The sequence below is a fragment of the Hylobates moloch genome, unplaced genomic scaffold (genome assembly GCF_009828535.3).
Source record: "Hylobates moloch isolate HMO894 unplaced genomic scaffold, HMol_V3 SCAFFOLD_18, whole genome shotgun sequence".
Classification (NCBI taxonomy): domain Eukaryota; kingdom Metazoa; phylum Chordata; class Mammalia; order Primates; family Hylobatidae; genus Hylobates; species Hylobates moloch.
The window spans coordinates 79,322,066-79,348,774 of record NW_026652293.1 but is presented as its reverse complement, the minus strand read 5'-3'; the positions used below and the strand labels follow the sequence as shown (position 1 = coordinate 79,348,774).

The 26,709-nt window shown below is 40.0% G+C and overlaps 2 protein-coding genes across 5 annotated transcripts in view; both read left to right on the top strand.

Moving 5' to 3' along the window:
* Positions 1-5,976, top strand: part of AHCTF1 (AT-hook containing transcription factor 1) — a 254,423-nt gene extending 248,447 nt beyond the window's left edge. For 3 of the 4 annotated variants that reach the window (XM_058430671.1, XM_032137482.2, XM_058430669.1), the window contains 3 exons: positions 2,571-2,704; positions 3,782-3,864; positions 5,517-5,976. In XM_058430671.1, coding sequence (XP_058286654.1) covers positions 2,571-2,704; positions 3,782-3,864; positions 5,517-5,709 — 410 coding nt within the window. In that variant the 3' untranslated portion in view covers positions 5,710-5,976. The remainder of the gene's footprint in view (positions 1-2,570; positions 2,705-3,781; positions 3,865-5,516) is intronic. The other variant, XM_058430670.1, reaches the window with a different exon arrangement.
* A 933-nt stretch (positions 5,977-6,909) lies between these two features.
* The window catches only part of LOC116457454 (kinesin-like protein KIF28P), an 87,657-nt gene continuing 67,857 nt past the window's right edge, over positions 6,910-26,709 (top strand). Inside the window, 4 exon segments of the mRNA XM_058430507.1 lie at positions 6,910-6,982; positions 16,076-16,266; positions 25,514-25,613; positions 25,616-25,695. Coding sequence (XP_058286490.1) covers positions 6,913-6,982; positions 16,076-16,266; positions 25,514-25,613; positions 25,616-25,695 — 441 coding nt within the window. The 5' untranslated portion in view covers positions 6,910-6,912.

Genomic DNA, 26,709 nt, shown 5'->3' with positions numbered 1-26,709 from the left:
TTGAATTGCTTTCAGATTTTTTAATATTAAAAATAGGCACCTTCTAGAAGGAGATGATGGGATTGGGATAAGAAACTTGGGATTGAGATCTCTCATTTCTGCCACTTACTAGCTGGACAGAAAATCATTGAACCTTTATGAGCCTTGTTTCCTCCTCCTAGAATGAATGTGGTAGTGCATACCTTACAGCGGTTCTTATGAGTATTCACGACTTTAACAAAGCAATGACCACTCTAGGACATAGCTTCCTATCTTCCTCTGCCCTTTATACTGTTACCATACTTTCTGTCCCTTGTGCCTATTTATATTCTAAACTTCGTTTTTACATAGGGATGCAGGTGCAGAGAAGACTGGGTGTAGGTATACTGTATGATTGGAAGGCTAGAGGTGGTCCTTTATTTTATTGAACATAGCAAAGAAACGATCTTAGAATTCTGTGTTTTACTAAATGAATATGAAACCACATTTCATCCAACAAATATTAAGAAGGGCCTGCTATATACCTAAGGCCATACTAGATACATGACATTCATATATCATTTGATTCCCACTTCAACCCAGTGAAGTGTAGGTACTTTTACTTCCTTCTGTCCTCATTGAGGAAACTGAAGTTCATTGAGACTGTGCACTCACATCACCCAGGGAATAAGATGTGTTGTCCTGGAGCCACTACTGCTACTACTGGCTGGTAAGAGCCAATTGTTAAATATCCAAGAACTTGTAACCCAGCCATGGTTTGCATTGGCCACAGGAGACAGATTTACACCTTAGAAATCAGCAAATGCTGCAAATCAGAGCTCTCTTTGAATTTTCAGAGTCATTTGCTAGCACACGGTTGGGTTTGAACCTAGGTCTTTTGAACTCCTTAATCCTCAAAACAGAGATGGGTAAAGAATTGACATATACTCAAGAAAGTCTCATCTGTACTATAATAGAAGCATATGGAAAAAATGGCGGAGGCTATTTTTGCATGTGATAGTATATTTTTGTATTTCCTTATATATTCCTTTGAAATGGAGTAGGAAAGCTTAGGTGAAGATTATGAAAAGTGAAATAAATTGTTTTTTCAGGTAGCCTAGTAGAGACTTATAGAATGTATAATTTTCGTAGAAATGTTTTTGTTCATCTGTTTCTTGAAGCCAAGAGAGAGACCACCAGTAGACCTAGCCATTGCCATTTACAAGCTGGAAGCAGAGATTATATATTTCTGATATCTGATATCAACTCTATTTTTTCTTTTTTTAAGAATTATGCGCTTATATATACCCACTCTATACCCACAAAAAAGTTTTTTTTAAAGAATCATGCTTTAAAAGCAGAATTTGATATCTGATAGAACTCTTGACTGTCCCAGTAGCTGAAATAACATTGAACTATGATTTTATTTCAAGGGTTTGTAAATGATATTCTTGAAGTAACAAATGCAAACATCTGTAGAGCACTTACCACCTACCATGCTGCCACACATTGTTCTGCTACTTTCATCCTCAGAACAACTTTGAGATAGATGCTATTATTAACCCTATTTTATAGAAACTGATGCACAGACAGCTCTAAGTTACTTAATTCTGGTCTCACAGTAAGTCCAGAAGCTGGGATTTATTCTGGCAGACCGGTTAAACTGAACGGTGCTCCTCTGTAATTATATTGATAATTGCTTTTAATATGGGGGCCCTATAGTTTAAAAAAAAAAAAAAAGTCTGTGTGGTAAATGTTTTTAATTCCTTATTTTAAACCCATTGTTGTTTAAACCATTTTTATTTTTCTGTGGAATATCTTCCTGTTAGCTTTTCACTGTGTTACCCAGGCTGGAGTGCAGTGGCACAATCATGGCTCACTGTAGCCTCAACTTCCCAGGCTCAGGTGATCCTCCTGCCTCAGCCTCCCAAATAGCTGACACCCCAGGCGTGCACCACCACATCGGCTAATCTTTTTAAAATTTTTTGTAGAGACAGGGCTCTCACTTTGTTGATCAGGCTGGTCTTGAACTCCTGGCCTTAAGCCGTCCTCCTGCCTCAGCCTCCCAAAGTGCTGGAATTACAATTGTGAGCCACTGCACCTGGCACTTTCTCCTTTTGTGGAGATGAACTTTTCTGTTCCTTTGGCTGGAACAAGTAGTTCAAAATGAGGTGGCTACAGTTTCTCTTTTTTGAAAATAAAAAACCTACTTTGTAAATAACGTCTCTGGAATAGCAGTAGTTATGGCACAGACTAGCTCAGGTTACATATAGGATTAATGCTTTCCCTCCCCAGAATGCTTGAGGAGCAGTAAGGATTAAAAGAAATAGACTAAACAGTTCTGTACCTGCTTTCATGGCCTGTCTTTATATTGTAGCACTTTCTAGTTTGAAGCATTCAGTAGTCCTACACATTTGGCTCACCCAAATGATGTTGGGATTTTTCCTGTCGTTTCTCTGCTGACATGGATAATTAGGTTACAATACTAATGGTTTCCAGGTTTGGGGACGTTTGCATCTTTCTAAAATACATAATTTGTTCCAGGTTTTTATTGTGTTTATATATATGTGCACATATAAGGATACAGTTACAGTTTTTTCAACTTTTTTTAGCTAAAAAAATAGAGGTTCCTGCGCAGCTGAAAGAATTAGTTTCGGATTTATCTTCTCAGTTTGTCATCTCACCTCCTGCTTTAAGGAGCAGACAAAAAAACACATCTAATAAGAACAAGCTTGAAGATGAACTGGTAAGAAATGCATGATTTTATTTGTATGTTTGTTAAAACATACTTTTTATTTTTTTAACAAATGTTTTAATAAAATCATTTTAATTTTATTTAAATTTTAATGATTTTAAATTTTGTTTATTATTTAAATAAATGTCTTAAAGATAACAGTCATGTATATTAAAAGCCAAAACGGTCTTATCTACCCCTTTGGAGACCCTCCCTACCTTTAAGACACATCTGTGGTATGTTACTGATGATATTTTACTGACAGTTACAGTTTAAATTACCTGTTTGTGGAAGAGTTTTTAAATTCTAGTGTCCATCAGAATTACCTGGGTGTTTTTTAAAGGAATAGTTGAGGGATTGTGTGCGAGTCCCTTATGTTTATAAATGTTAATTCATAAGCATTTATTGGATTATCTGCCATGAGTCTGCTACTCTGCAAGGGCAAATTACACAAGAATAATTCAGGCAAATTCCTTGTCTGTCAGGTACCTACAGTTCAACTGAGATACACAGTTTCATGGAAGAGATGAAAACAATTATTTCAAATACTTTATAGACCGAGGTTAGAGGAGACAGGCATTCCTCCCGCCAGAGTAAATGGCAGCTGCAAAGGCTCAGAGCATGGCAATGGCAGGCAGATGAGGAGTGTTCATTGTGAATAGCCATGTGTGTATTACAGGTAGTTTCTGTGAAAGATGAAATGTGGGTAGGAAACAATAGTCTCTGTTTGTCTACTTCTTAGAAAGTGAGAACCTGGATATGGACAAAGGGAGTGGGTACAGAAGGGCAGTGGACAGTGGAAACATTCAAAAATAAAACTGATTATAACTTGGAGAGGGCAGTGGACAGTGGAAACATTCAAAAATAAAACTGATCATAACTTGGAGATTAGTTGAATTGTAGGAATGAGGAATAAAGAACAGGCCTAATAACTCAGGTTTCTACTAAAAAGTATGAGAAAAGGAGTCAGTGTTGCATTTGGCGAGTTTGAATTCATCAGCAGTGTTTGGCTATAGTATTCCTTGCCTCAGCATAGAAGTTTTAAAATTAGATTCGTGTTTAATACTTTTTAAAATGTTTAACCCATAGAAAGATGATGCACAATCAGTAGAAACTGTGGGAAAGCCAAAAGCGAAACAAATCAGGACGTCAAAAACAAAACAAGCAAGCAAGTATGACTTTCTTTTCTGTTCTTGATTGATTGATTGATTGATTGATTGAGACAGTCTCGCTCTGTCGCCAAGGCTGGAGTGCAGTGGTGTGATTTCAGCTTACTGCAGCCTCTGCCTCCCAGGTTCAGGTGATTCTCATACCTCAGCCTCCCGAGTAGCTGGGACTACAGGCGCCCACCACCACACCTGGCTAATTTTTGTATTTTTAATAGAGACAGCATTTTATCATGTTGACCAGGCTGGTCTCAAACTCCTGGCCTCAAGTGATCTGCCTGCCTTGGCCTCCCATAGTACTTGGATTACAGGTGTGAGCCACTGCCCAGCCTTGTTCTGTAATTTTTATCCATTTGTTTCTCAAAATTAGATTTGAGAAGACCCTTAATTTTACAAAAAGGAAATTAAGCTCATCAGAAAAGATTCTCAGGGGCATTTACGAGCACTGGCTCCCTGGCATTGTTAGATTTCACTGCTGAAGGTGGATTTCTTTATATATTAATAGCATGAAAGCCCAGTCCTTTTAAAAGGAACATGGGAGGTCGGGCGTGGTGGCTCACGCCTGTAATCCCAGCACTTTGGGAGGCCAAGGCGGGTGGATCACAAGTCAGGAGTTCAAGACCAGCCTGGCCAAGATGATGAAACCCTGTCTCTACTGAAAAAAAAAAAAAAAAAAAAAAATTAGCTGGACGTGGTGGTGGGCGCCTGTAGTCCCAGCTACTCCAGAGGCTGAGGCAGGAGAATCACTTGAACCCAGGAGGCGGAGGTTGCAGTGAGCCGAGATCACGCCACTGCACTTCCAGCCTGGGTGACAGACCGAGACTTTGTCTCAAAAAAAAAAATAAAAATAAAATAAAATAATAAAAGGAGGATGGTAGGGTCGGGGCAGTTTAGTTCCCAGTGGATCTTTCTGGTTTTTGCAGAAAAACAAAGTAGGGAGGGAAGTGGGATGGTTTACCTCTTTGTCAGGAAAGTTAGGTAACTATTAGTAAAAAACAATTATACACTTTAAAATCCTGCAGTTATTTTACAAAAAGCAATAAAACTGCATCCATGGGAAAATTACTCCATTTCAGATATATTTGTTACACAGTAACTTGTTTATGCTATGCTTAGTAGGCATGGTTGAATTTAATAAAAGCACAAGTTGATACATTTTATTTAAAAACAGATTTAATGACACTATGGCTAATATCACTGTGTACATATAAACTGGTGTATCTGTGTGAGAAACTCATGTTTGTGAAATTCTGTGCATCTTTGCTAATTGCTGGTGTTTGATGATTGACATTTCTGACATGCCACATGGGCCTGCGGGGCTCTCATCCCCTGGGCTGACAACTGGTACTCGGCCCATCCTTGTGATCCAGCAGTATTTTTTCATACATTTGAAACATTTAGAGGAAAATTCAATAATTGAATAATTGTTTGTAAATATTCTGATCAAAAAGGAAAAAATTACCCTTAATGAAACCTGAACTCTGCTTCTGATTAGCTTATATGACAAAGCTTCACTTCAGTTCTCTTGAAACCATTACATCTTTTATAAAATGAAAGCACTAAGCAGTCCCTAAGGTTTTTCTCAACGTGTTGGGAAGCCAGTTTTATTTTATAGCATAATGTGTTTATTTGTACTTGATCATATCTTTTTTCTTCAGAAACACAGAAAAAGAAAGTGCTTGGTCACCACCTCCCGTAGAAATTCGGCTGATTTCCCCCTTGGCTAGCCCAGTTGACGGAGTCAAGAGCAAACCAAGAAAAACTACAGAAGTGACAGGAACAGGTCTTGGAAGGAACAGAAAGAAACTGTCTTCCTATCCAAAGCAAATTTTACGCAGAAAAATGCTGTAATTTCTTGGGGAGTTTTTAATGTACACCTATTTGTAAAGTCATCAGAATAGTGTAGATTATTAAATATCTAGTTTGGAAGAAAATAATTTATATAAATTATTGTAAATTTTTATGTAAACAGAAGGTCTTCAATAAGTAAAGTAACTCCATATGGAGTGATTGTTTCAGTCCAGGCAATTTTTCTATTTTATATTAAGACTTCATACATTTATATATGTAAATATGGCTTATTAATGGAATGTTAAATAAAATGTGTACTTCACAGTCGTTTGTGTCTTGGATTTTTGAAAGGGAGGGGATATCTGTTTAAATAGTTTTATATGCTCATTGGTCTCATTTTCTCTATAATTAAAATACTAGACCAGTGTTAAAATGGGGATGATTGAAGTATTGATATTTCTTTTTACAGTTACTATTTTATAATTTATGCACTTTGATTCTGTGATTCAGATTTCTAATCATAAAATGTATTTTTTTGTTTTTGGCTATGTTAAAATTGAATTATGGGCATGTAATTTTGCCATCTTTGTAGTTTCACAAATTTTGTGTAATCTACCTCAAATGAATAATCCAAGTATTGGTTAACTATAATGTTGGCATCTCTTATTCAGCAAGCTTAAAGGCTCTTTAAAGTCTTAATTAGTCAAAGACTAATCCAGGTTAGATTGACCGGTTCACTGCTCACTTGCAACCTTATCAAAGGGTTTGACAAAGGAAAATGTAAAATAAATCTGTTTATGGATATTGAGTGCATCTTGTATGTGCCTAATATTGATTGATAGGATGAGATGTCTGAACAAATTTTTATAATATTGCTGTGAAGGAGCTTGCTACTGAACCACAGAAATCCCTTACTATTCAGGTTTTAAAACTGGCAAATTCTCACAGGACCTCAGGCACACATTATTGAGGTTGGGAGAGACAGCGTAGATGTAGAAGAGAAAAAACACACGCCCTGTTCTCTACAGTACAACTGTGTGCAATTAAGCAATGATACTTGATGTAGGCTCTAACATTCATCAATAAATAAGTGTTGTAAAATGATTTATAACCGGTTAGCGTGTAATGAATGGACTATTAACAATTGATCATCTAGAAACGAACTGCTTTTGTGGGCTAGCTTTTAATGTTTTAATGTGAAGCATACGCAGTGTGCTTTCTGCATTTATTTTTCTACCAAATAATACGGATAATGAGAAATTGATGAAAATGCCTACGCCAAGTGTTGACAGCGTGAAAGTAGCAGTGCGAGTGCGGCCTTTTAGTCAGTCAGGTTAGTGATGGATGTTACGCTGCCTTGTTGAAAATTTCACTGACTTTGATTTTATTACTTTTTTAATGATAGTTATCAAACTTGTATTTAAGCTGCTTGTCATTTATGGAATATTGAACTTATTTAAATGAACTTGTTAAATGAATAAAGAGCTAAACATAATTCAGTAAACAATTTTACTCGTTTGCGCAAGTAGCACAATAAACATGGATGCAATGTATGTCAAGTTAATACTTTTTTAAACCAACGCAATTTGGTGAATATAGATGTGTGGTACCTGTTTTTAATAAATGTACTTTTTTTCCCCTCTGTGAATGTAGATCATAAGCAAACAAATTGCCTGTTCTAAATGAACTTTATATATATTTTAAATGAATGTATGTACTTATGTATAAATGTCTTTATATAGCTTGAATAAAAACACTGCTCATTCAAATGTGTTGCTACAACATTTTAGGATAGCACATGAATGATATTCTCGGACCTTGTAGCAACCATGTATCTGATGATCAAAGCATTGGTTAAACTAAGGTGCTTAGTATCATAGTAGTAAGGTAAACAATACACTCAGAAAGATAGTATCATAGTAGTAAGTAAGGTAAACAGTATACTCAGATCAGGTATAGTTAATTCTGCCTGGATAGATGTTGAAGGCTTCCTAGATAGAAGCATTTGAGAGGACTATAAAGGGTTTGTAAAATGTCGATCAAGACTTGCTCGACAGAACAACATGCAAAGACCTGGTCCTGAATGGGCTACAATGGATTGACCTTATTGAGGTCTTCCCCCCGCCGCCCACTTCTACAACTTGCTGCTTTTTGATAATATTGCATTATTAGTATTACTTTGTACATCTTCAGTTGGCATCAGTTCTGTCTGTCCTGTGCCTCTGTATTCATCTATATTGTGCAAAGTATTTCAACAGCTGGGCACAGCTATGTAGTTATGTAACTCCAGTTACCTGTATAACTAGGTAACTTTAAGTGTGGCTGCTATTTAAGGCTTCTAAAGTAGCATGGCTTCTAAGGCAACTGATCAAAAAATGCCAAAGAATCAATTTGTGACCAGTATATTAACTACTTTGGCCCAACCAGACCTTCATCAACAATGCAAATGGTTATTCCTGCAGTCGTTTTCACTGGCCTCTAATATTGCCAGCATGAATAACTGCAAATAAGGATTTGTAGGATTAGGCACTAAAACAGTCATGTATTTACAGAACCTTTAGGTTCCCTTTACAGAAGGATTGCATTTTATTCAAGTTCACCACCAAAGTTGACTAGCTTAGACTAGAATAGTCTAAGCAAGGAGTAAAGAGGATGGATTCGGGAGATAGATAGCTTGAAGGTACAGCGAGTGCTTTCTCTGTGCCCACAGGGGCTATCTTCTAAGGCCCCCAGTGAATTCCTGAAACCACAGGTAGAACCTAACCCTATATATACACCACATTTTTTTCCTGTACGTACATACCTATGGTAGTGTATAAGTACTTCGGGGCCATGATTAAGTAACATAAGGGCACAAGCATTGCAGTGCCACCATGCCCATCTGGTAACCAAGATGGTTACTAAGCGGCTCTACGTGGATATGCTAGACAAGGATGATTCACGTCCAGGCAGGACAGTGGGATGGCGTGAGATTTTCACACACTTCTCAGACTGGTGGCACAATTTAAAACACAAGTTGTTTATTTCTGGAATTTTCCATTTCGTGTTTTCAGATTCTGGTTGACTGCTCGTAACAAACCACAGAAAGTGAAACTGCGGACAAGGGAGGACTACTGTAGACAGTGACAGATCATCCTACCTAGACAACTGCAGTACCTCCTACGTGAACTTGCCATCCCCAATGCATTCTTCATATAGCAGTAAGAGAAAAACACTAGTATCATGGAGCTCTCTGCTCAAAACCTTTCAGTTTGTTAAAAATAGAATTTTGCAGTTTACAGGGCCTAGGTGACCTGGACACTGCCTAATTTTCTAACTCCATATCTAGCGCTTATGTTCATTGTGGGATCAGAGAACCTACTTTATGGCACTTTCATTACAAGAAGCAATATATTGCTGGGTACAGTGGCTCACACCTGTAATCCCAGCACTTTGGGAGGCCGAGTTCAAGGCCAGCCTGGCCAACATGGTGAAACCCCGTCTCTACTAAAAATACAAAAATTAGCCAGGTATGGTCATGCACACTTGTAGTCCCAGCTACTTGGGAGGCTGAGACACGAGAGTTGCTTTAATCCGGGAGGTGGAGGCTGCAGTGAACCAAGATCACACCACTGCACTCCAGCCTGGGCGACAGAGTGAGACTGTCTCAAAAATAAAAATAAAGCAATATATTCTCAGACAGTATATTCTCTGGGCCTCAGTTCATCTGTAAAATGGGCTCTTGACACTTCACAAGATTGCTATTGTAAGTAACAGAGAAAATAAGTGTATCGCAGAGCACAGTGCCTGACAACTATTTTAGCTGCTTTGTTTTTCACCATAATCTTTTAAACAACTTTGAGGTACTACAATTCAAAGTGTACAATTCAATGGTTTTAAATATGTTGATATGTGCAACAGTCACCACAGTCAATTTCAGAACATTTCATCACCTAAGAATTTCTGCACCTTTTAGTTGCCCTATTTCCCATCCCTAAGCAACCACTAATGTGCCCTGCAGATTTCCCTTCCTAGGTGAAAGTTTCCTGTGAGTGGAGTCATATGTAGTCTTTTGTGACTGGCTGCTTTCACACAGCATGTTGTCAAGGTCCACCCACGTTGCAGCATATATTAAAACGTCATTCTCTATGGCTAGTGAATATTCAGTATTCTATTTTGTGGATACACAAGTTTTGTTCATCAGTGGAAGGACACTTCAGTTGGTTCTGCATTTTGCCTATTAATGACTGCTACATACATTTGTGTACAAGTTTTTGTGTGGGCCTGTTTTCATTTCTCTTGGTTATATACCTAAGCATTGAATTGCTGAGCCATACGGTAACTATGTTTCATCATTTGAGATATTCCCAGATTGTCTTCCAAAGCAGCTGTGCCAACGTATATTCCCAACAGCAGTACATAAGGGCTCCAAATTCTTCACATCCTTGCCAACAATTGTTATCTGACTTTCCAATTACAGTCATCCTAGCTGATGTGAAGTGGCCTGTCGTGGCTGTGATTTACATTTCTCTAGTGACTAATATCAAGCATCTTTTTAGGGGTATTTATTTGTGTATCTTCCTGCAGAAGTATCGATTCAGATTCTTTGCTCATTTTTTAAACTGGATTATCTTTATTATTGAGCTGATCTTTATAGATTATGAATATGAATCCTTATCAGATACATGATTTGCAAATTTTCCTCCCACTCTGTGGATTGTATTTTTCACATTCTTGGTGTTCTTTGAAGCAGAAACATTTTAAATGTTGGCAATTTTATTGCTTTGCTTTAGATGTCATATCTAAGAATCCTTTGTCCAATCCAAGGCCATGAAGATTTACTCCTGTTCTTCTAAGGCTTTTATAGTTTTAGCGCTTACATTTAGGCTTTTAATTCGAGATAATTTTGTATATAGTAAGAGTTCAATTTTTTTTTTTTTTTTTTTTTTAAAGAGACAGAGACTCACTCTGTCACCCAGGCTGGAGGGCAGTGGTATGATCAAAGCTCGCTGTAACCTCAAACTCCCGGGCTCAGGCACTCCCCGTACTTCAGCCTCCAAAATAGCTAGGGCTATAGGTATATGCCACTATGACCAACTTTCTTTTTTTTTAAATAGAGATAGGGTCTCACTATGTTGCCAGGCTGGTCTCAAACTCCTAGCCTGAAGCTATCCCCCTACCTTAGGTGCCCAAAGAGTTGAGATTACAGGCGTGAGCCACTGCATCCAGCCAATTTCATTCTTTCTCACATAGCTATCCAATTCTCCCAGTATCATTTCTTAAAAAGGCTCTTCTTTTCCCCATTGGATGGTTCTAGCAGCCTTGTTGAAAATCAGCTGACCATAGATGTCAGGGTTTATTTTTGGACTCAATCCTATTAATTTGTATGTCTGTCCTTGTCAGTACCACACTGCCTTCATTACTGTTGGTTTGTATTAAGTTGTGAAATCAGGAAGTGTGAATTCTACTTTTTTCTTCATTTTCAAGATTGTTTTAGCTACTATGGGTCCTTTGCAATCCATATGAATTTTAGAAGCAGCTCATCATGGCCAGGCATGGTGGTTCACGCCTGTAATCCCAACATTTTGGGAGGCCGAGACGGATGGATCACCTGAGGTCAGGAGTTCGAGACCAGCCTGATCAACATGGTGAAACCCTGTCTCCAAGAAAAATACAAAAATTAGCCAGGCACGGTGGGGGGCACCTGTAATCCCAGCTACTCAGAAGGCTGGGGCGGGAGAATTGCCTGAACCCGGGAGGCAGAGGTTTCAGTGAGCTGAGACTGTGCCATTGCACTCCAGCCTGGGTGACAGAGTGAGACTCCGTCTCCACAAAAAAAAAAAAAAAAAAAAAAATGGCTCAGCATTTTCTACAAAGAAGTCAGGTGGGCTCTCCTAGGGATTGCGCTGGATCTGTATGTTGGTTTGGTGAATACTGCCTCCCAAATGACCTTAAGTCTTCTGATCCACAAACATAGGATGTTTTTTCAGTCTTTGGTTTCTTAGTTTCTTTCAACAAAGTCATATAGCTGGCCAGGTGCGGTGGCTCACACCTGTAATCCCAGCACTTTGGGAGGCCGAGGCGGGCGGATCACCAGGTCAGGAGATTGAGACCATCCTGGCTAACACGGTGAAACCCCATCTCTACTAAAAATACAAAAAATTAGCCAGGCATGGTGGCGGGCGCCTGTAGTCCCAGCTGCTCAGGAGGCTGAGGCAGGAGAACGGTGTGAATCCGGGAGGCGGAGCTTGCAGTGAGCTGAGATCGCACCACTGCACTCCCAGGCTGAGAGGGGAAAAGCCTGCCTAAAAAAAAAAAAAAAAAAAAAAAAAAAAAGTCATGTATGTTTCAGAGTAAATGGTTTGTACTTCTTTCATTAAATGTATTCCTATTTTATTATTATTTATTTATTTTTGAGATGGTTTTTCACTCTTGTTGCCCAGGCTAGAGTGCTGTGGCACAATCTCAGCTCACTGCAACCTCCACCTCCCAGGTTCAAGTGATTCTCCTGCCTCAGCCTCCCAAGTAGCTGGGATTACAGGTACCCTCACCACGCCCGGCTAATTTTTTTGTTTGTATTTTTAATAGAGACAGGGTTTCACCATGTTGGCCAGGCTGGTCTCGAACCCCTGACCTCAGGGCGTCCACCCACCTTGGCCTCCCAAAGTGCTGGGATTACAGGCGTGAGCCACTGCGCCCGGCCTTATATTTTTATTTTTTATTTTTGTGGGTACCCACAAAATTTATGTAACTGCCTTACAGTTAAAGGGGGGCACGCCACACCATGCAGAGCCACGTGGGGAAGTACCAAGAACAGGCAAAAGAAAGGAGAGAGCAGGACTTAGAGCCTTGCCATAGTTTCTGCAGGAAGGAATGGGCAAGGCAGAGGAGACAAGTTTGACAAGTTTAGGATTGGAGAGTATGAATAATTTTGGTGGGCTCTGACCTTTAAGAGTTGTCTTTAGTTGTTTAGTACCTGGCCTTGCGGGTGATTTAGAGCAGGGGAAGTACTGGCTTGGTGTATAGGAATTAGATAGAGGAGGTAGTTGGGGATACGGGCTTTGATTGCTGTATAGGAGTTAGAGGAGGTAGTGGGAATGTGGGCTTTGATTGCTGTATAGGAGTTAGATAGAGGAGGTAGTGGGGATATGGGCTTTGATTGGTTGGTTTGCATATGAAAGGCAAGTTGTTTGCTATCTCTAGGAATCTGATAGCCCCGGTGAGCTGCAGGACGTCAAACCGTCATAAAGTATAGATCTCCATAGGATGCCATAATGAATAGTGCTATGTTTTCCTGAGGAGATATAAGACTTAGCTACTCATAATTATGACATAATCATGATTGGTAATGTGGGGAAGTAAATGTCTCAAAGCTTCTATACATATGTATATATTTTTTCATATATACAGAGAAAATTTTAAAATACGATTAATACAATAATTTCCATTGTTGAGCTAACTTTGAAGCCCTAGGATAAATTCCATTTGGTCATGGTATGCAATTCTTTTTATATGTTGCTGGATTTAGTTTCATAGTATTTTGTTGAGGATTTTTGCCATTTGGTCATGGTGTGCAATTCTTTTTATATGTTGCTGGATTTAGTTTCATAGTATTTTGTTGAGGATTTTTGCATGCATAGTCATAAGATGTAATGGTTTGTAATTTTGTTCTTTTTGAGACGCAGTCTCATTCTGTCACCCGGGCTGGAGTGCAGTGGCGCAATGTCAGCTCACTGCAACCTCCACCTCCTGGCCTCAAGCGATTCTCATGCCTCAGCTTCTTGAGTAGCTGGGATTACAGGCGCCCACCACCATGCCCGGCTAATTTTTGTATTTTTAGTGGAGACATGGTTTCATCATGTTGGTCAGGCTGGTCTCGAACTCCTGACCTCCTGATCCACCTTCCTCGGCCTCCCAAAGTGCTGGGATTACACGCGTGAGACACCGTGCCCGGAATTTAGTTTTTTGTTTGTTTTTTGTTTTTCTGAGACGGAGTCTCACTCTGTCACCCAGGCTGGAGTGCAGTGGCGCGATCTCGGCTCACTGCAAGCTCTGCCTCCTAGGTTCAGGCCATTCTCCTGCCTCAGCCTCCTGAGTAACTAACTGGGACTACAGGCACCTGCCACCATGCCTGGCTAATTTTTTCTATTTTTGGTAGAGACGGGGTTTCACTGTGTTAGCCGGGATGGTCTTGATCTCCTGACCTCGTGATCCACCTGCCCCGGCCTCCCACAGTGCTGGGATTACAGGCGTGAGCCGGTAGAGCTGGCACCCGGCCAGCATTTCTACTTCTATGTCTTCCCTGTTCTAGGTCTATTTAGATTTTTTTCTTGAGTCAATTTCTGTTATTTCTGCCTTTGTAGGAATTTATTTCATCTAAGTTATCTAATTTGTTGGTATCCATTTGTTCAAAGTATTCCTTTATAATCCTTTATTTAATCATAGTTTTCTTTCATTCTGTATGTTTATAATGATTACTTTAAAAGTCTTTTCCTGATAAATCCTGCATCTGCTCACTCTGTTTTTGTTACCTGTTTCTTCCCCAGTATATGGATCATACTTTCCTGTTACTTTGCGTGCCTCCTAATTTTTTCTTAGAAACTGGACATTGTAGATATATTGTAGCAGCTCTGGCTACTAGCTCTGCGTCTCCTCTGTGGCTTGTTACTTTCATTTGCCAGTTTGTTTAGTGACTGGCTGAATTATTTTAGTAAAGTCTATTATGTCCCCCAGCCCCCACCGTTGTTCCTTAGGGAAGCACAGTTTTGGGTCTGCCCCAGTCACGCTGGGAGAACAATGGTTTTGGTAGGGCCCCCTTCCTGTCTTTCCTTGCCCATGCCCAGCTGTTAAACTTCACTATTTGCTGGCTGATTATTGTTTTCAACAATGTCCTGGGGTATAAGTTGCTTTACAAATGAATCCGATCAAATTCTGCTACCTTTGAAGGGAATTGTTTCTAAAACCAGTGTTTGATATTTTTGACCTTCCAACTATCTTACTCTCCAGTTCATCCCTGCAAATTAGAGGGCATACACTTTTACTTGTATTTGACTCTCTTCTCAGCTCTCTTTCATCACGACCTCCACCATTCTCAAGGGCATCCTTAGGCTTGAACTTCCTCAATCTGTTACGAATGAAGTCAGTTCCTTTAGGAAGAGATGTTAGGCACCATGGGTTGTATGGCCTAATTATCCCCCCAGGCAAAATCTCTAAGCCAGAGCTCTGGAATTGGCTGTGTGAACAATAGTCAACTGCTCTTCAGATGACACACCTGCTCTAAGAGCTGAGTACTCAGTGGAGGTGGGGTCCTAGCCTAAGGTCCTCTCAGCTTGTCTCTCCTGGTGTTGAACCATCTCAGGACCCAGGGCAAAAGTGGTCGGTACTCCAGTAAGCTCAGTATGCTGCAACCAAAATAGAGCCTCCATTCCTCGAGTGGGAGCTGGGTGCGAAAGGGAGACCCCCAATTAACCTGACACTTGGCCTCACTAACAGGTAGAGAGAGGCAGAATGAGAAATGCTAGTATCTCGATCTTCCTGGGAAGAAAGTCCTCCAGCTGGGATCTGGAGTGAAGACAGAACCCTGTGCTCCTGGCTGTAGCTGTCCAGAGTGGAATCTCCACCTCCCTGAACTGGCAGGGAAAGGAAAGGAAAGATCTTGCTTCAAATACCACAAACTCTTTTCTTACCAAATTTTTGTACATTTTCTTGAATACATGCTTTTTTTTTTTCTTTTTGAGACAGTCTCACTCTGTCGCCCAGGCTGGAGTGCCGTGGTGCAATCTCAGCTCACTACAGCCTCCACCTCCCAAGTTCAAGCGATTCTTATGCCATAGCCTCCTGAATAGCTGGGATTAGAGGTACCCGCCACCACACCCAGATAATTTTTGTATTTTTAATAGAGACAGGGTTTCACCATGTTGGCCAGGCTGGTCTCGAACTCCTGACCTCAAGTCATCCACCCGCCTCAGCCTCCCAAAGTGCTGGGATTACAGGTGTGAGCCACTGTGCCCGGCCATGAATAGATGTTTCTTCACGTGCTGTTTGTCCTTAGGACCATTTCTAGAGGCTTTAAAAGGTGTTTTTTTTTTTATTTTCATTTTTTGATGGATAATTTTTCACTAGTTTTACTGGAGAGTTCAGCAGTTATGCAGGAAGTCAGTCTCTCCACTACTATAGTTATTGTTATTAGTACAGGTGGGTGTTAGAGAGCCAGTTCTTGTCAGAAAGTTAATATGACCAGAGACGAGCCTTTCAAAAATTCCGAGGGAGTAGAGGAACAACTGCTTGTCATAATAGCTGCTAAAAGTAACACAGAGAACAAACTGAGGGAAGGGTAAGTTCTTGGCTTAATTTCTTACTAGGTATGAAGACTTGCAAAACAATGAACTTGGATAACAAAGAGAAACTGGAATGATTGACTCTGAATTTGTAATTTGACTGTAGAGAGAGAAGAACTCTGGGAGCAAATGTGTGATTTCCATGCATTCCAGAACCACCACCACTCTACAGGACCCTAAGAATCCAGAGCATGTGAAGACATTTACTTTTGACCTGGCATATTGGTCTCAGGATGGATTTCAAAAGGATAAAGGTGATGTCCTTATTTCAGCTGATCCTAGTAGTAAATTTGCAGGCCAGGTAAGCTGCTTTAAAACACAGCTTCAATGCCAGTTTTTTGTTGTTTTGTTTCTGATGATGTGTCCACAGTGTGAAAGTACAATGATTTTATGCATAAATATATGCTCCATGTGAGGATTTGACTTTAAATTTACTCCTTTCCATGCTGCACATGAGGTCTAAAAATACAGCTATTGCCGAAGTAACTTTTAGATACTGACATACTTTGAAAAAGGTATGACCGTCAAGTCAATTATATTTTGCTTCTTTGAGATAAGCAAAATAAGCAAATTGTATGAGGCACTTAGCATCTGAGAACTTCTGTTTTAATGAGCATTTATCAAGTGCCATGTACTGTTCTGCCTTAAAGTTGCTCACAATTTGGTTTGGGGAGACAGGCAAAAAAGTGCACTCAGATGTTACAGGTTCTGTGATAAGATGTATGGGATACAGTGGGGTACAAAGGTGAGGTGGTCATTCAATCTAGACAGGATATTTGGTGAATGGCTTAATAAAGGGTATGATGTTTAAGGCTGAGTTTTGACAGACAAGGAGAAACAGTCAGAAAAAGTTATGGGGAGGAAATGAACAGAGCTTCAGTGACATGTGGGACAATCTTACTCTACATGTAATTGGAGTCACAGAAAGAATGGGAGGGGGGTGTGTGAAAAAAATACTTGAAGAAATGATGGCTGAAATTTTCCCAAATTTGATGGAAACTATAAACCCACAGCTCTAATCCAGTGATACAATCTTAAAAACAAGTGAGAAAAGATGGAGGAACAACAAGAGTGACAGCAGATATATTGTCAGAACTATGCGAGCTAGAACACAATGGAGAGAGTTAAGAGCCGAAAGCAATTCTCAACCTTGGGCAGGAGCAGTGGTTCATGCCTGTAATCCCAGCACTTTGAGAGGCTGAGGCAGGTAGATGGCTTGAAGTCAGGAGTTCAAGACCAGCCTGGCCAACATGGTGAAACCCCATCTCTTCTAAAAATACAAAACAAAACTAGCTGGGCATGGTGGCACATGTCTGTCATCCCAGCTACTAGGGAGGCTGAGGCAGGAGAGTCACTTGAACCCAGGAGATGGAGGTTGCAGTGAGCTGAGATCGCACCACTGCGCTGTAGCCTGGGTGACAAAATGAGACTCCATCTCAAAAAAAAAAAAAAAAAAAATTCTCAACCTAGAACACTGTGCCCAAGAAAATTTTTTCTAATTTTGAATCTTTCAGAAAGACCATTGATTGTCAAAGCAAGAATAATAAATTCTGTTGGGATTCAAAACAAATACAGAAATAAAATATGACAACACCAAAAAAATGAGACAGCTACCAGAAGTATATTGTTTTAAGGTTTTGCATTATATAGAAAGTAATATAATATTTGAAAATAAAATATTTTAAAGAAATCTATTGTAACCCTAGAGCACAGGGTTTGTTTTATTACAAAACATCAGTTAATAAAAACATTAAAAATCCATTACTAGTAAACATACATAATATAAAAATATTTTTATGAAAAGTAATTTTCTTTCTTTCTTTCTTTATTTTGAGATGGAGTCTCACTCTGTGACCCAGGCTGGAGTGCAGTGGTGCAATCTTGGCTCACTGCAACTTCTGCCTCCCAGGTTCAAGAGATTCTCCTGCCTCAGCCACCCAAGTAGCTGGAATTACAGCCATGTGCCACCACACCCAGCTAATTTTTGTATTTTAGTAGAGGTGGGATTTCACCATGTTGGCCAGGCTGGTCTCAAACTCCTGACCTCAAGTCGTCTGCCTGCCTCAGCTCCTAAAAGAGCTGGGATTAGAGGCGTGAGCCACCACGCCTGACCTATTTTTATTTTTCTTTAGAGATGAGTTCTTGCTCTGTTGCCCAGCCTGATCTCGAACTCCTAGGCTCAAATGATCCTTCTGCCTCTACCTCCCAAAGCACTGGGATCTTCAGTGTGAAACACCATGCCAGGCCAAAAAATAGCACTCGAGCCAGTGCCGAAGAGAATGGCACTGCTTTCCATTTTTCCATTTTTTGAAATCTCTGTAATGTCTGACTTCATGAAAGAGCTTGATTCTCTGCCCTGCACGTCATGTATAAAATCACGTTACGTAGCCTCTGGTAAACCCCACTGCACACGTTACTCCATTCTATGTTCATGAGAGGATGAGAATGAAAAAAGCAAACATTAGTACGATCACAAAAGGAAGTGTCACTTTACAAACACCCTGAAAAGATCTCACAGACCCTGGAATGCATTGTGTGAACTGGTGCCCTAGAGCAATCAATATGAAATAAATAAATAAGTATAACTAACTAATGAGTCAAGTGTGGGGAAACAGAACTATAAAACATTCTTTACCCCTCTTATCCTGCCATGTTTGGGATTTAGACACAGAGGAGATGGGATAAGTAGAATACAAATAGCAAGATAGTAGATTTAATGCCAATAATTTATATCAATTATTATCTAAAATATAAATAGCCTAAACATGACCAATTAAAAAGCAAAGATCATCAGATAAGACAGAAAAAGCAGGATCCAACTATATCTGTCTACAAAATGTGTGTGTGGGTAGGGGGTGGTTTAAGTGCTTCTGTATCACAGGATTTTAAAAAACCTGGTTTACATATTTAAAAAAAGAGCATGCAAACGCTAAGGAAAAAAAAACTAGAGGCTACATTTACATCACATTGCATAGATTTCAGAACAAGAAATATTTAATAAGGAGGAAAGAATTCATTAAGGAGACATAGCCAGCCTGAATGGGTATGTACCTAAAAAATGAGCTTTAAAGTACACAAAGCAAAAACAGAAACAGAAAAATAGACAAATCTACAACTGTATTTAGTGATTTCAACACTCCTATCTCAGTAATCGACAAACAAAACTCTGTAATATTATAGAAGAGCAGAATAATATCAACCTAATTGACAATTATATCATAAAACATGTCAACCACTTCCCGCCCAGCCACAGCACACACATTCTTTTTAAGTACACACAGAACATTCATCATGATGGACAGTATTTCAGATCATAAAACTAGTCTCAATAAATGTAAGTGTAAGAGGACTGAAGTTAGCTGGGCATGGTGGTGTGTGTCTATAATCCTAGCACCTCGGGAGGCCAAGACAGGTGGATCGCCTGAGCCCAGGAGTTTGAGACCAGCCTGGATAACATGATGAAAAACTGTCTCTGCTAAAAATACAATTAGCTGGGCGTGGTGGTACGCACCTGTGGTCCCAGCTACTTTGGAAGCTGAGGTGGGGGGATCACTCGAGCCCAGGAAGTCAAGGCTGCAGTGAGCCGTGATTGCACCACTGCACTCCAGCCTGGGCAGTAAGAGTGAGATCCTGTCTCACACACACACAAAAAAAAGACTGAAATCATATGAAGTATATTTTCTGACCACACTGGAGTTAAACCAGGAAGAAAAATATTTGGGAAATTCACAAGCATTTGGAAAATAACAGACTTCTAAATAATCCATTGGTTAAAGAAAAAACCACTAGGGAAATCAGAAAACATTTTTTTTAACTGAATGAAAATCAAAACACTACTTAAAAGGAAGAGGCTGGCCGGGTGCGGTGGCTCACGCCTGTAATCCCAGCACTTTGGGAGGCCAAGACGGGCGGATCACAAGGTCAGGAGATCGAGACCATCCTGGCTAACACAGTGAAACCCCGTCTCTACTAAAAATACAAAAAATTTAGCCAGGCGTGGTGGTGGGCGCCTGTAGTCCCAGCTACTCGGGAGGCTGAGGCAGGAGAATGGCGTGAACCTGGGAGGCAGAGCTTGCAGTGAGATGAGCCAAGGTCACGACACTGCACTCCAGCCTGGGTGACAGAGCGAGACTCCGTCTCAAAGAAAAAAAAAAAAACAAAAAAAAAAAAAAAAAAAAGGAAGAGGCCAGAGAAACAGTATTACAAAAAAAAAATAAAAAATAAGTTTAAAAAAATGTTTAAAAGACAAAAAAAGGGGGGAGGGGGGAGGAACAACATTAGGAGATATACCTAATGCTAAATGACGAGTTAATGGGTGCAGCAAACCAACATGGCACATGGATACATATGTAACAAACCTGCACATTGTGCACATGTACCCTAAAACCTAAAGTATAATAATAAAAAAATTAAAAAAAAAAAAAGACAAAAAAAAGGCAACTCAAGACACTTGTCAAAATGTGTGGAACAAGCCTGGAGTATGCAGTAGGGATAGACAAATATATACACACACACACAGATACACACACATATACACACACAAATACACACAGATACACATATACACACATACACACACAGACACACATATACACAAATATACACACATACACACACAAATATACACACAGATACACATACACACACACGAATATACACACACAGATACACACGCATATACACACATACGTATACAAATATACACACATACATATATACACATACACACATACACACACACACAAATACACATACACACTACACATGCACACATATACACACACTTACACATAAACACATATACACATAATACATATGCACACATACACACATACAAGCACATATACGCACATACACAAACACACACATACATGTATACAAATACACATACACAGACATACATACACATATATACAAATACACATCCATATACACACAAATACACACATATACACACATACACACACACACATAATACACACACATATATTTTTATATGTGGGATGTCTCTAAATGGAGCTGAGGGGAGGTTTTCTAGCAGTCAAGCTTACATTAGAGAATAATCATCTCCAATTGGCATTGTAATCTTCCAATTAAGAATTTAAAAAGAGAGCAAATTAAACATAAAACAAGCAGCACAAGAAAAAAGATAAAAGTGATAATTAATGAAACGAAAAACAGTAAAACAATAGAGAAAAAACACTGAAACCTAAAGCTGGTTCTTTGAAAACATCCATAAAATCAATAAGCCAAATACCAAGAGCATAAGTGATCCTAGGGACATTAAAAGAAGGAGGAGGCCGGGTCACAGCTGCAATCCCAGCACTCTGGGAGGCCGAGGCTGCAGGCTGCTTGAGGCCAGGAGCTTGAGAGCAGCCTGGGTAACACGGCAAGATCCCATCTCCCTTTTTTAAAAAGAATGATTAAAAATATTTTGAACAACTTAACGCCAATACATTCAACAACAAATAGACACAAGCTACTGAAGTTCATGCAAAGAAACAGATGACTCAAATAGTCCTGTATCTATTAAATAAATTGAATTTGTAACTAAAAACCTCACAAAGAAACTCCAGTCCCAGGTATCTTTGCTGGTGAATTCTACCAAAGAAAGAAATAAAAAAAAATGCAGATGATAGTAAACCCTTCCCGTTTCATTTGATGAAGCCAGTATTCCAACAAGAGCAGCCAAAGATACTACAAAAACACTGTCGACCATTATCTTCCATGAACACAGACACAAAAATTATTATCAAAGTTTCAGCAAACACAATCGAATCACATATTAGGTGGGCCTTAATATATTACTATCACCATCAATCAAGCTCAATCACTACCAAGTGGGCCCTTTCCTAGGAATGTGAAATTGTTTTAACATTTAAAGTTCATGATCTAGAATAGAATACAGGAGAAAAAATATGATCGGCTGCAAAAAGAATGACAAAATTTAACCCTCATTCATAAAATTCTCCACAAACTTGAAATGAGTGGAAGTTTCCTAGAAATAGAACTTGCCTGGAAAGCAGCTTCCATCATGTTTGATGGTGAAGCAGGTGTTCTCCACAGGACGGCAGGCAAGCCAAGGGTGTCTGTTCCCATCACTGCTATACAACATTCACTACAAGTTCTAGCCAGGGCAAAGACCATTGATAGGAAATAAGAAATATGCCGATTCAGAAGAAGTAGGCTGGGCAGGTGGCTCACGCCTGTTATCCCAACACTTTGGGAGGCCAAGGCAGGAGGATCACTTGAGGTCAGGAGTTTGAGACCAGCCTGGCCAACATGGTGAAACCCTGTCTCTACCAAAAAATACAACAATTAGCTGGGCGTGGTGGCGCACATCTGTAATCCCAGCTACTTAGGAGGCTGAGGTAGGAGAATCACTTGACCTGGGGAAGCACAGGCTGCAGCGATCTGAGATCACACCACTGCACTCCAGCCTGGACGACAGAGTGAGACCTTGTCTCAAAAAATAAAAGAAAAAGAAGGCCGAGCACGATGGCTCACGCCTGTAATCCCAGCATTTTGGGAGGCCAAGGCAGGTGGATCATCTGAGGTCAGGAGTTCAAGACCAGCCTGGCCAAGATAATGAAACCTGTCTCTACTAAAATTACCAATAATAATAATAATTAGCTGGGCTTGGTGGTGGGTGCCTGTAATCCTAGCTACTTGGGAGGCTGAGGCAAGAGAATCACTTGAGCCCAGGAGGCAGAGCTGAACTGCAGGGTGGGCAACCGAGAGAGGCACACCCACAAAAAAAAAAAAAAAAAAAAAGAAAAAGAAAAAGAAAAAGTAAAACTATTTGCAGATGGCATGAATCCTGCTGAGCAGAAGGATCACTTGAGGCCGGGAGTCCAAGACTCCAGTGGGCTATAATTGCACCTATGAATGGCACCTGCACTCCAGCTTGGGCCATGTAGTGAGACCTTATCCCCAAAAACTAAACTAAAAAATAAAAATCCTAAGTGCACTACGAAACAAAAAAGCTACTACAGTTAATAAGTGTGTTTAGAAAAGTCAATATACAGAAAGCAATAGTATTTCTCTAAACCATAATAACGATGAACAATCGGAAAATGAAATTTTAAAATATGAACAATAGTATCAAAAACATGAAATACTTTAAGGATAAATTTAGCAAAATAAGTGCAAAAACTGTGCATTGAACACTATAAAACATTACTGAGAGGAAGATTTAAATAAGTAAGAAGACAACATTATTCAGAAGTCAAGTTGATCAACAAAACAAAGCAATCCCAATCAAAATCCCAGCAGGCATTTTTGGTAGAAATTGATACATGATTTCAATAATTTACATGAAATTGAAAAAAGGACTCAGAATGGCCAAAATTATTTTGAAAGAGAATGAAGTTGGAGAACGTAAAACCCACCACAAAGCTACAGTAATCAAGATGGTGTGGTGCTGGTTTTTTATTTATTATTTATTTATTTTTGAGAGGGAGTTTCCCTCTTGTAGCCCAGGCTGGAGTGCAATGGCATGATCTCTGCTCACTGCAACTTCAGCCTCCAGGGTTCAAGCGATTCTCCTGCCTCAGCCTCCCGAGTAGCTGGGATTACAGGCACGTGTCACCACGCCCGGCTAATTTTTGTATTTTTAGTAAAGATGGGGTTTCCTCATGGTGGCCAGGCTGGTCTCGAACTCCTGATCTCAGGTGATCTGTCTGCCTCAGCCTCCCAAAGTGCTGGGTTACAGGTATAAGCCACCATGCCCAGCCTGGTATTGGTTTAAAGATAGACATACGGATCAATGGAACAGAAGAGAGTGTCCAGAAACAGACCCTCATACATAACATCAACTGATTCTCTACAAAGGTGCTGTAATGGGTTGAATTCACGTCCATCTAGAACTTCAGAATGGGACCCTATGTGCAAACAGCATCTTGGCAGATGAGGCCAGACGGGATTTGAGTGAGCCCTAAGTCCAATCCTTACAAGGAAGAGGAAATTTGGACACTCAGACACAGGGAAGCATGTGGCAGTGGCCACAAAGTGGAGTGAAGCAGCAAGGAATGGAGGAGCCACCAGAAGCTAGGGGGAGGCGAGGGAGGCTTCTGAGGCAGCGTGGCCACGCCAACACCTGGGGTTTTTGTTTTGTTTTTTGAGACGGAGTCTCCCTCTGTTGCCCAGGCTGGAGTGCAGTGGTGCAGTCTTGGCTCACTGCAACCTCTGCCTCCCAGGTCCAAACGATTCTCCTGCCTCAGCCTTCTGAGTAGCAGAGATTACAGGCACCTGCCACCACGCTCGGCTAATTTTTTATGTTTTAGTAGAGATGGGGTTTCACCATGTTGCCCAGGCTGGTTTCGAACTCCTGACCTCAGGTGATCCACCACCTCGGCCTCCCAAAGTGCTGGGATTACAGGCACGAGCCACCACGCCCAGCCCGTATTATTTGTTTAAAGTTTTCAATCCATAAAAATTAAGCACACACACAAAATGTTTTCCCAAATCTCCAATAGCACCGAGAAAACAAAACAGCACAACTAGTTACTTTGACTCGGTAGGCGTGTGTCAGGTTGAGCACATAGCTTCTACGGTAGAGTCAACATCTGTTATACAAAGACATTTTTCTGGTAAAAGTATGGTCACAGTATTCTGGAAAACCACTGGGGAAACTCCACAGTTTCAAGTCTAGAGCTCCCCCAACCCTTTTGGTGGAATAATTTTTATCCCTTTCTCAAATATTGCATGAACGTTGGTTATTGTCTATTGCCCTCATGTAAATCACACTATGTTGGTATGTGCATTTTCCCCAGAGACATGAAATAAATTATACACATGTATACATTGTAACAAATGGAATATCGAATGCTTAGTGCTTTACCATTGCTATTAGAGAGTAGGAAGAAATATACGCTTTGAAACAGCCTCAAATAAGATAACTATTGCGGTCTATGGCCACAGCCCAGATGATAAAAGGAGGCAGACCAAATCCCCTCTCTTTCAGCAACTGTGGGCCCAAACATTTCTATTTTAACTTTAAAAAGGGGGTTGCACGTGTGTGTGTGTGTGTGCGCGCGTGCACATGTGCGTGTGTGTGTGTTCCAGAACCACTGGAAAAAGTAGAAAAAGAGAAGAGTTCACTAACAGAGGACTAAAATTAGTGTGGCTCTATTGTGATGTTATTGTTTGAGTCAACGAATAAAGTAGTAGAAGATGCTTTGAATGGTTTCTGTGCCTTGACATCTTTGTCTAATTGCTTAATTTTAAAGACCTGGCCCACGTTTTGGCAAGGCTATAAAGTACGCAATTGCATGACCAATGGGGATTAGCTAGTTCAGGATGTAGCCGATGTGATCCATGAATGTAAATGATTAGTGTTTTCCAAACTGACAAATCCCTTTCAGTTTTACGCCACCTGTTCTAAGCCAGCATCTGAGTTGTATTTCAAGCAGGTCTCATGGTATGAATCGAGGTGGGATTTATGAAGGTCAGGATACTTATTCAGATTTAAGAGGACTGAGAAGGTAGGAAGAGGAAATCTGCGCGCCACTGGCCTGTGCTGAATATGCCACCTGTCATCTTTCCAGAGTGATGTCTTCCACGACCTTGGCAGGGGAATTCTAGACAGTGCTTGGCGAGGCTACAATGCAACTCTCCTAGCCTATGGCCAAACTGGCTCTGGGAAAAGCTCAACAAGGGTATTATTCCAACTGCGCGTGAGGAGCTCTTTCCAGCAACTGAGAGCCAGGGGAGAAATCAAGAGCACCAGGTACGTAGTCTCAAATCCTTTCTTTAAGGAATTGTATTTTTTCATTCTAGACCCTTCCCCAAATGGAAGTTCTCAGCATCTCTATTTTAGGATAATGTTTGTTTTTCATACCAAAATGTTTATATGATTACAAAATCATGTTGCAGCTAAATAAGATGTTGGATTTTTCTGGTTATATGGAGGCAAATCCAAGGAAAGTCACTCTGGTGTAATATTCTAGAAGCAGGTATCTTAATTGCTAACCCTAACAAGGGATTATTATTGGATATTATTTGGTTTATAAGACAAAACCTTAGCCGACTCACGTCTATGGCTCCCTTTGCCATCCTCTTCTGCCAAGGTTGTGGCTCTATTCTAGTCTTAATCAACTTGTTTTTCTTTCTGAAGAATATTACTTCGTTTTTAAATTGTTTTTTACACAGAGCATAGCCTCTTACTTGCCCTAGCATACGAGACCCAAGACCAGATTTTAGATTCACTGAACATTGGTGACATTTTGAAGATGGAGTGTAGCATCCAATAACATAATTAGCTTTAAAACATGACAGGAGAATGTCAACAGATGCCTGTAAGCATAGTTCATGGTTCTGCTTTCTTAAAATGGTAGGACCGTTTAAGCTGGTGTTATGAAAACGCAATACAGCATTATTTTTATGTTATTTCTCTGATGTTAATGGTAACGTGTTCAAGTTAGAGAATTTTGTATTTATAATATCACCTAACTACCGTTAACATTTCAGTACCTTTGTAATATTTATTCATTTAGATTTTTATATTTATATTTTGTAGAGATGGGGTCTTGCTATGTTGCCCAGGCTGGTCTCAAACTCCTGACCTCAAGCAATCCCTCCTCCTTGGCCTCTAAAGCTCTGGGATTACAGACATGAGCCACTGTGCCCAGCCTCTAATTTTTAATTCAAATATTTTCAAAGGAATACAAGTCTAGTTTAAAACCTCAAATAACCAAGAGAAAGAATATTTCCACACAATTTTCTGAATTTTCCGTGGCAGCAT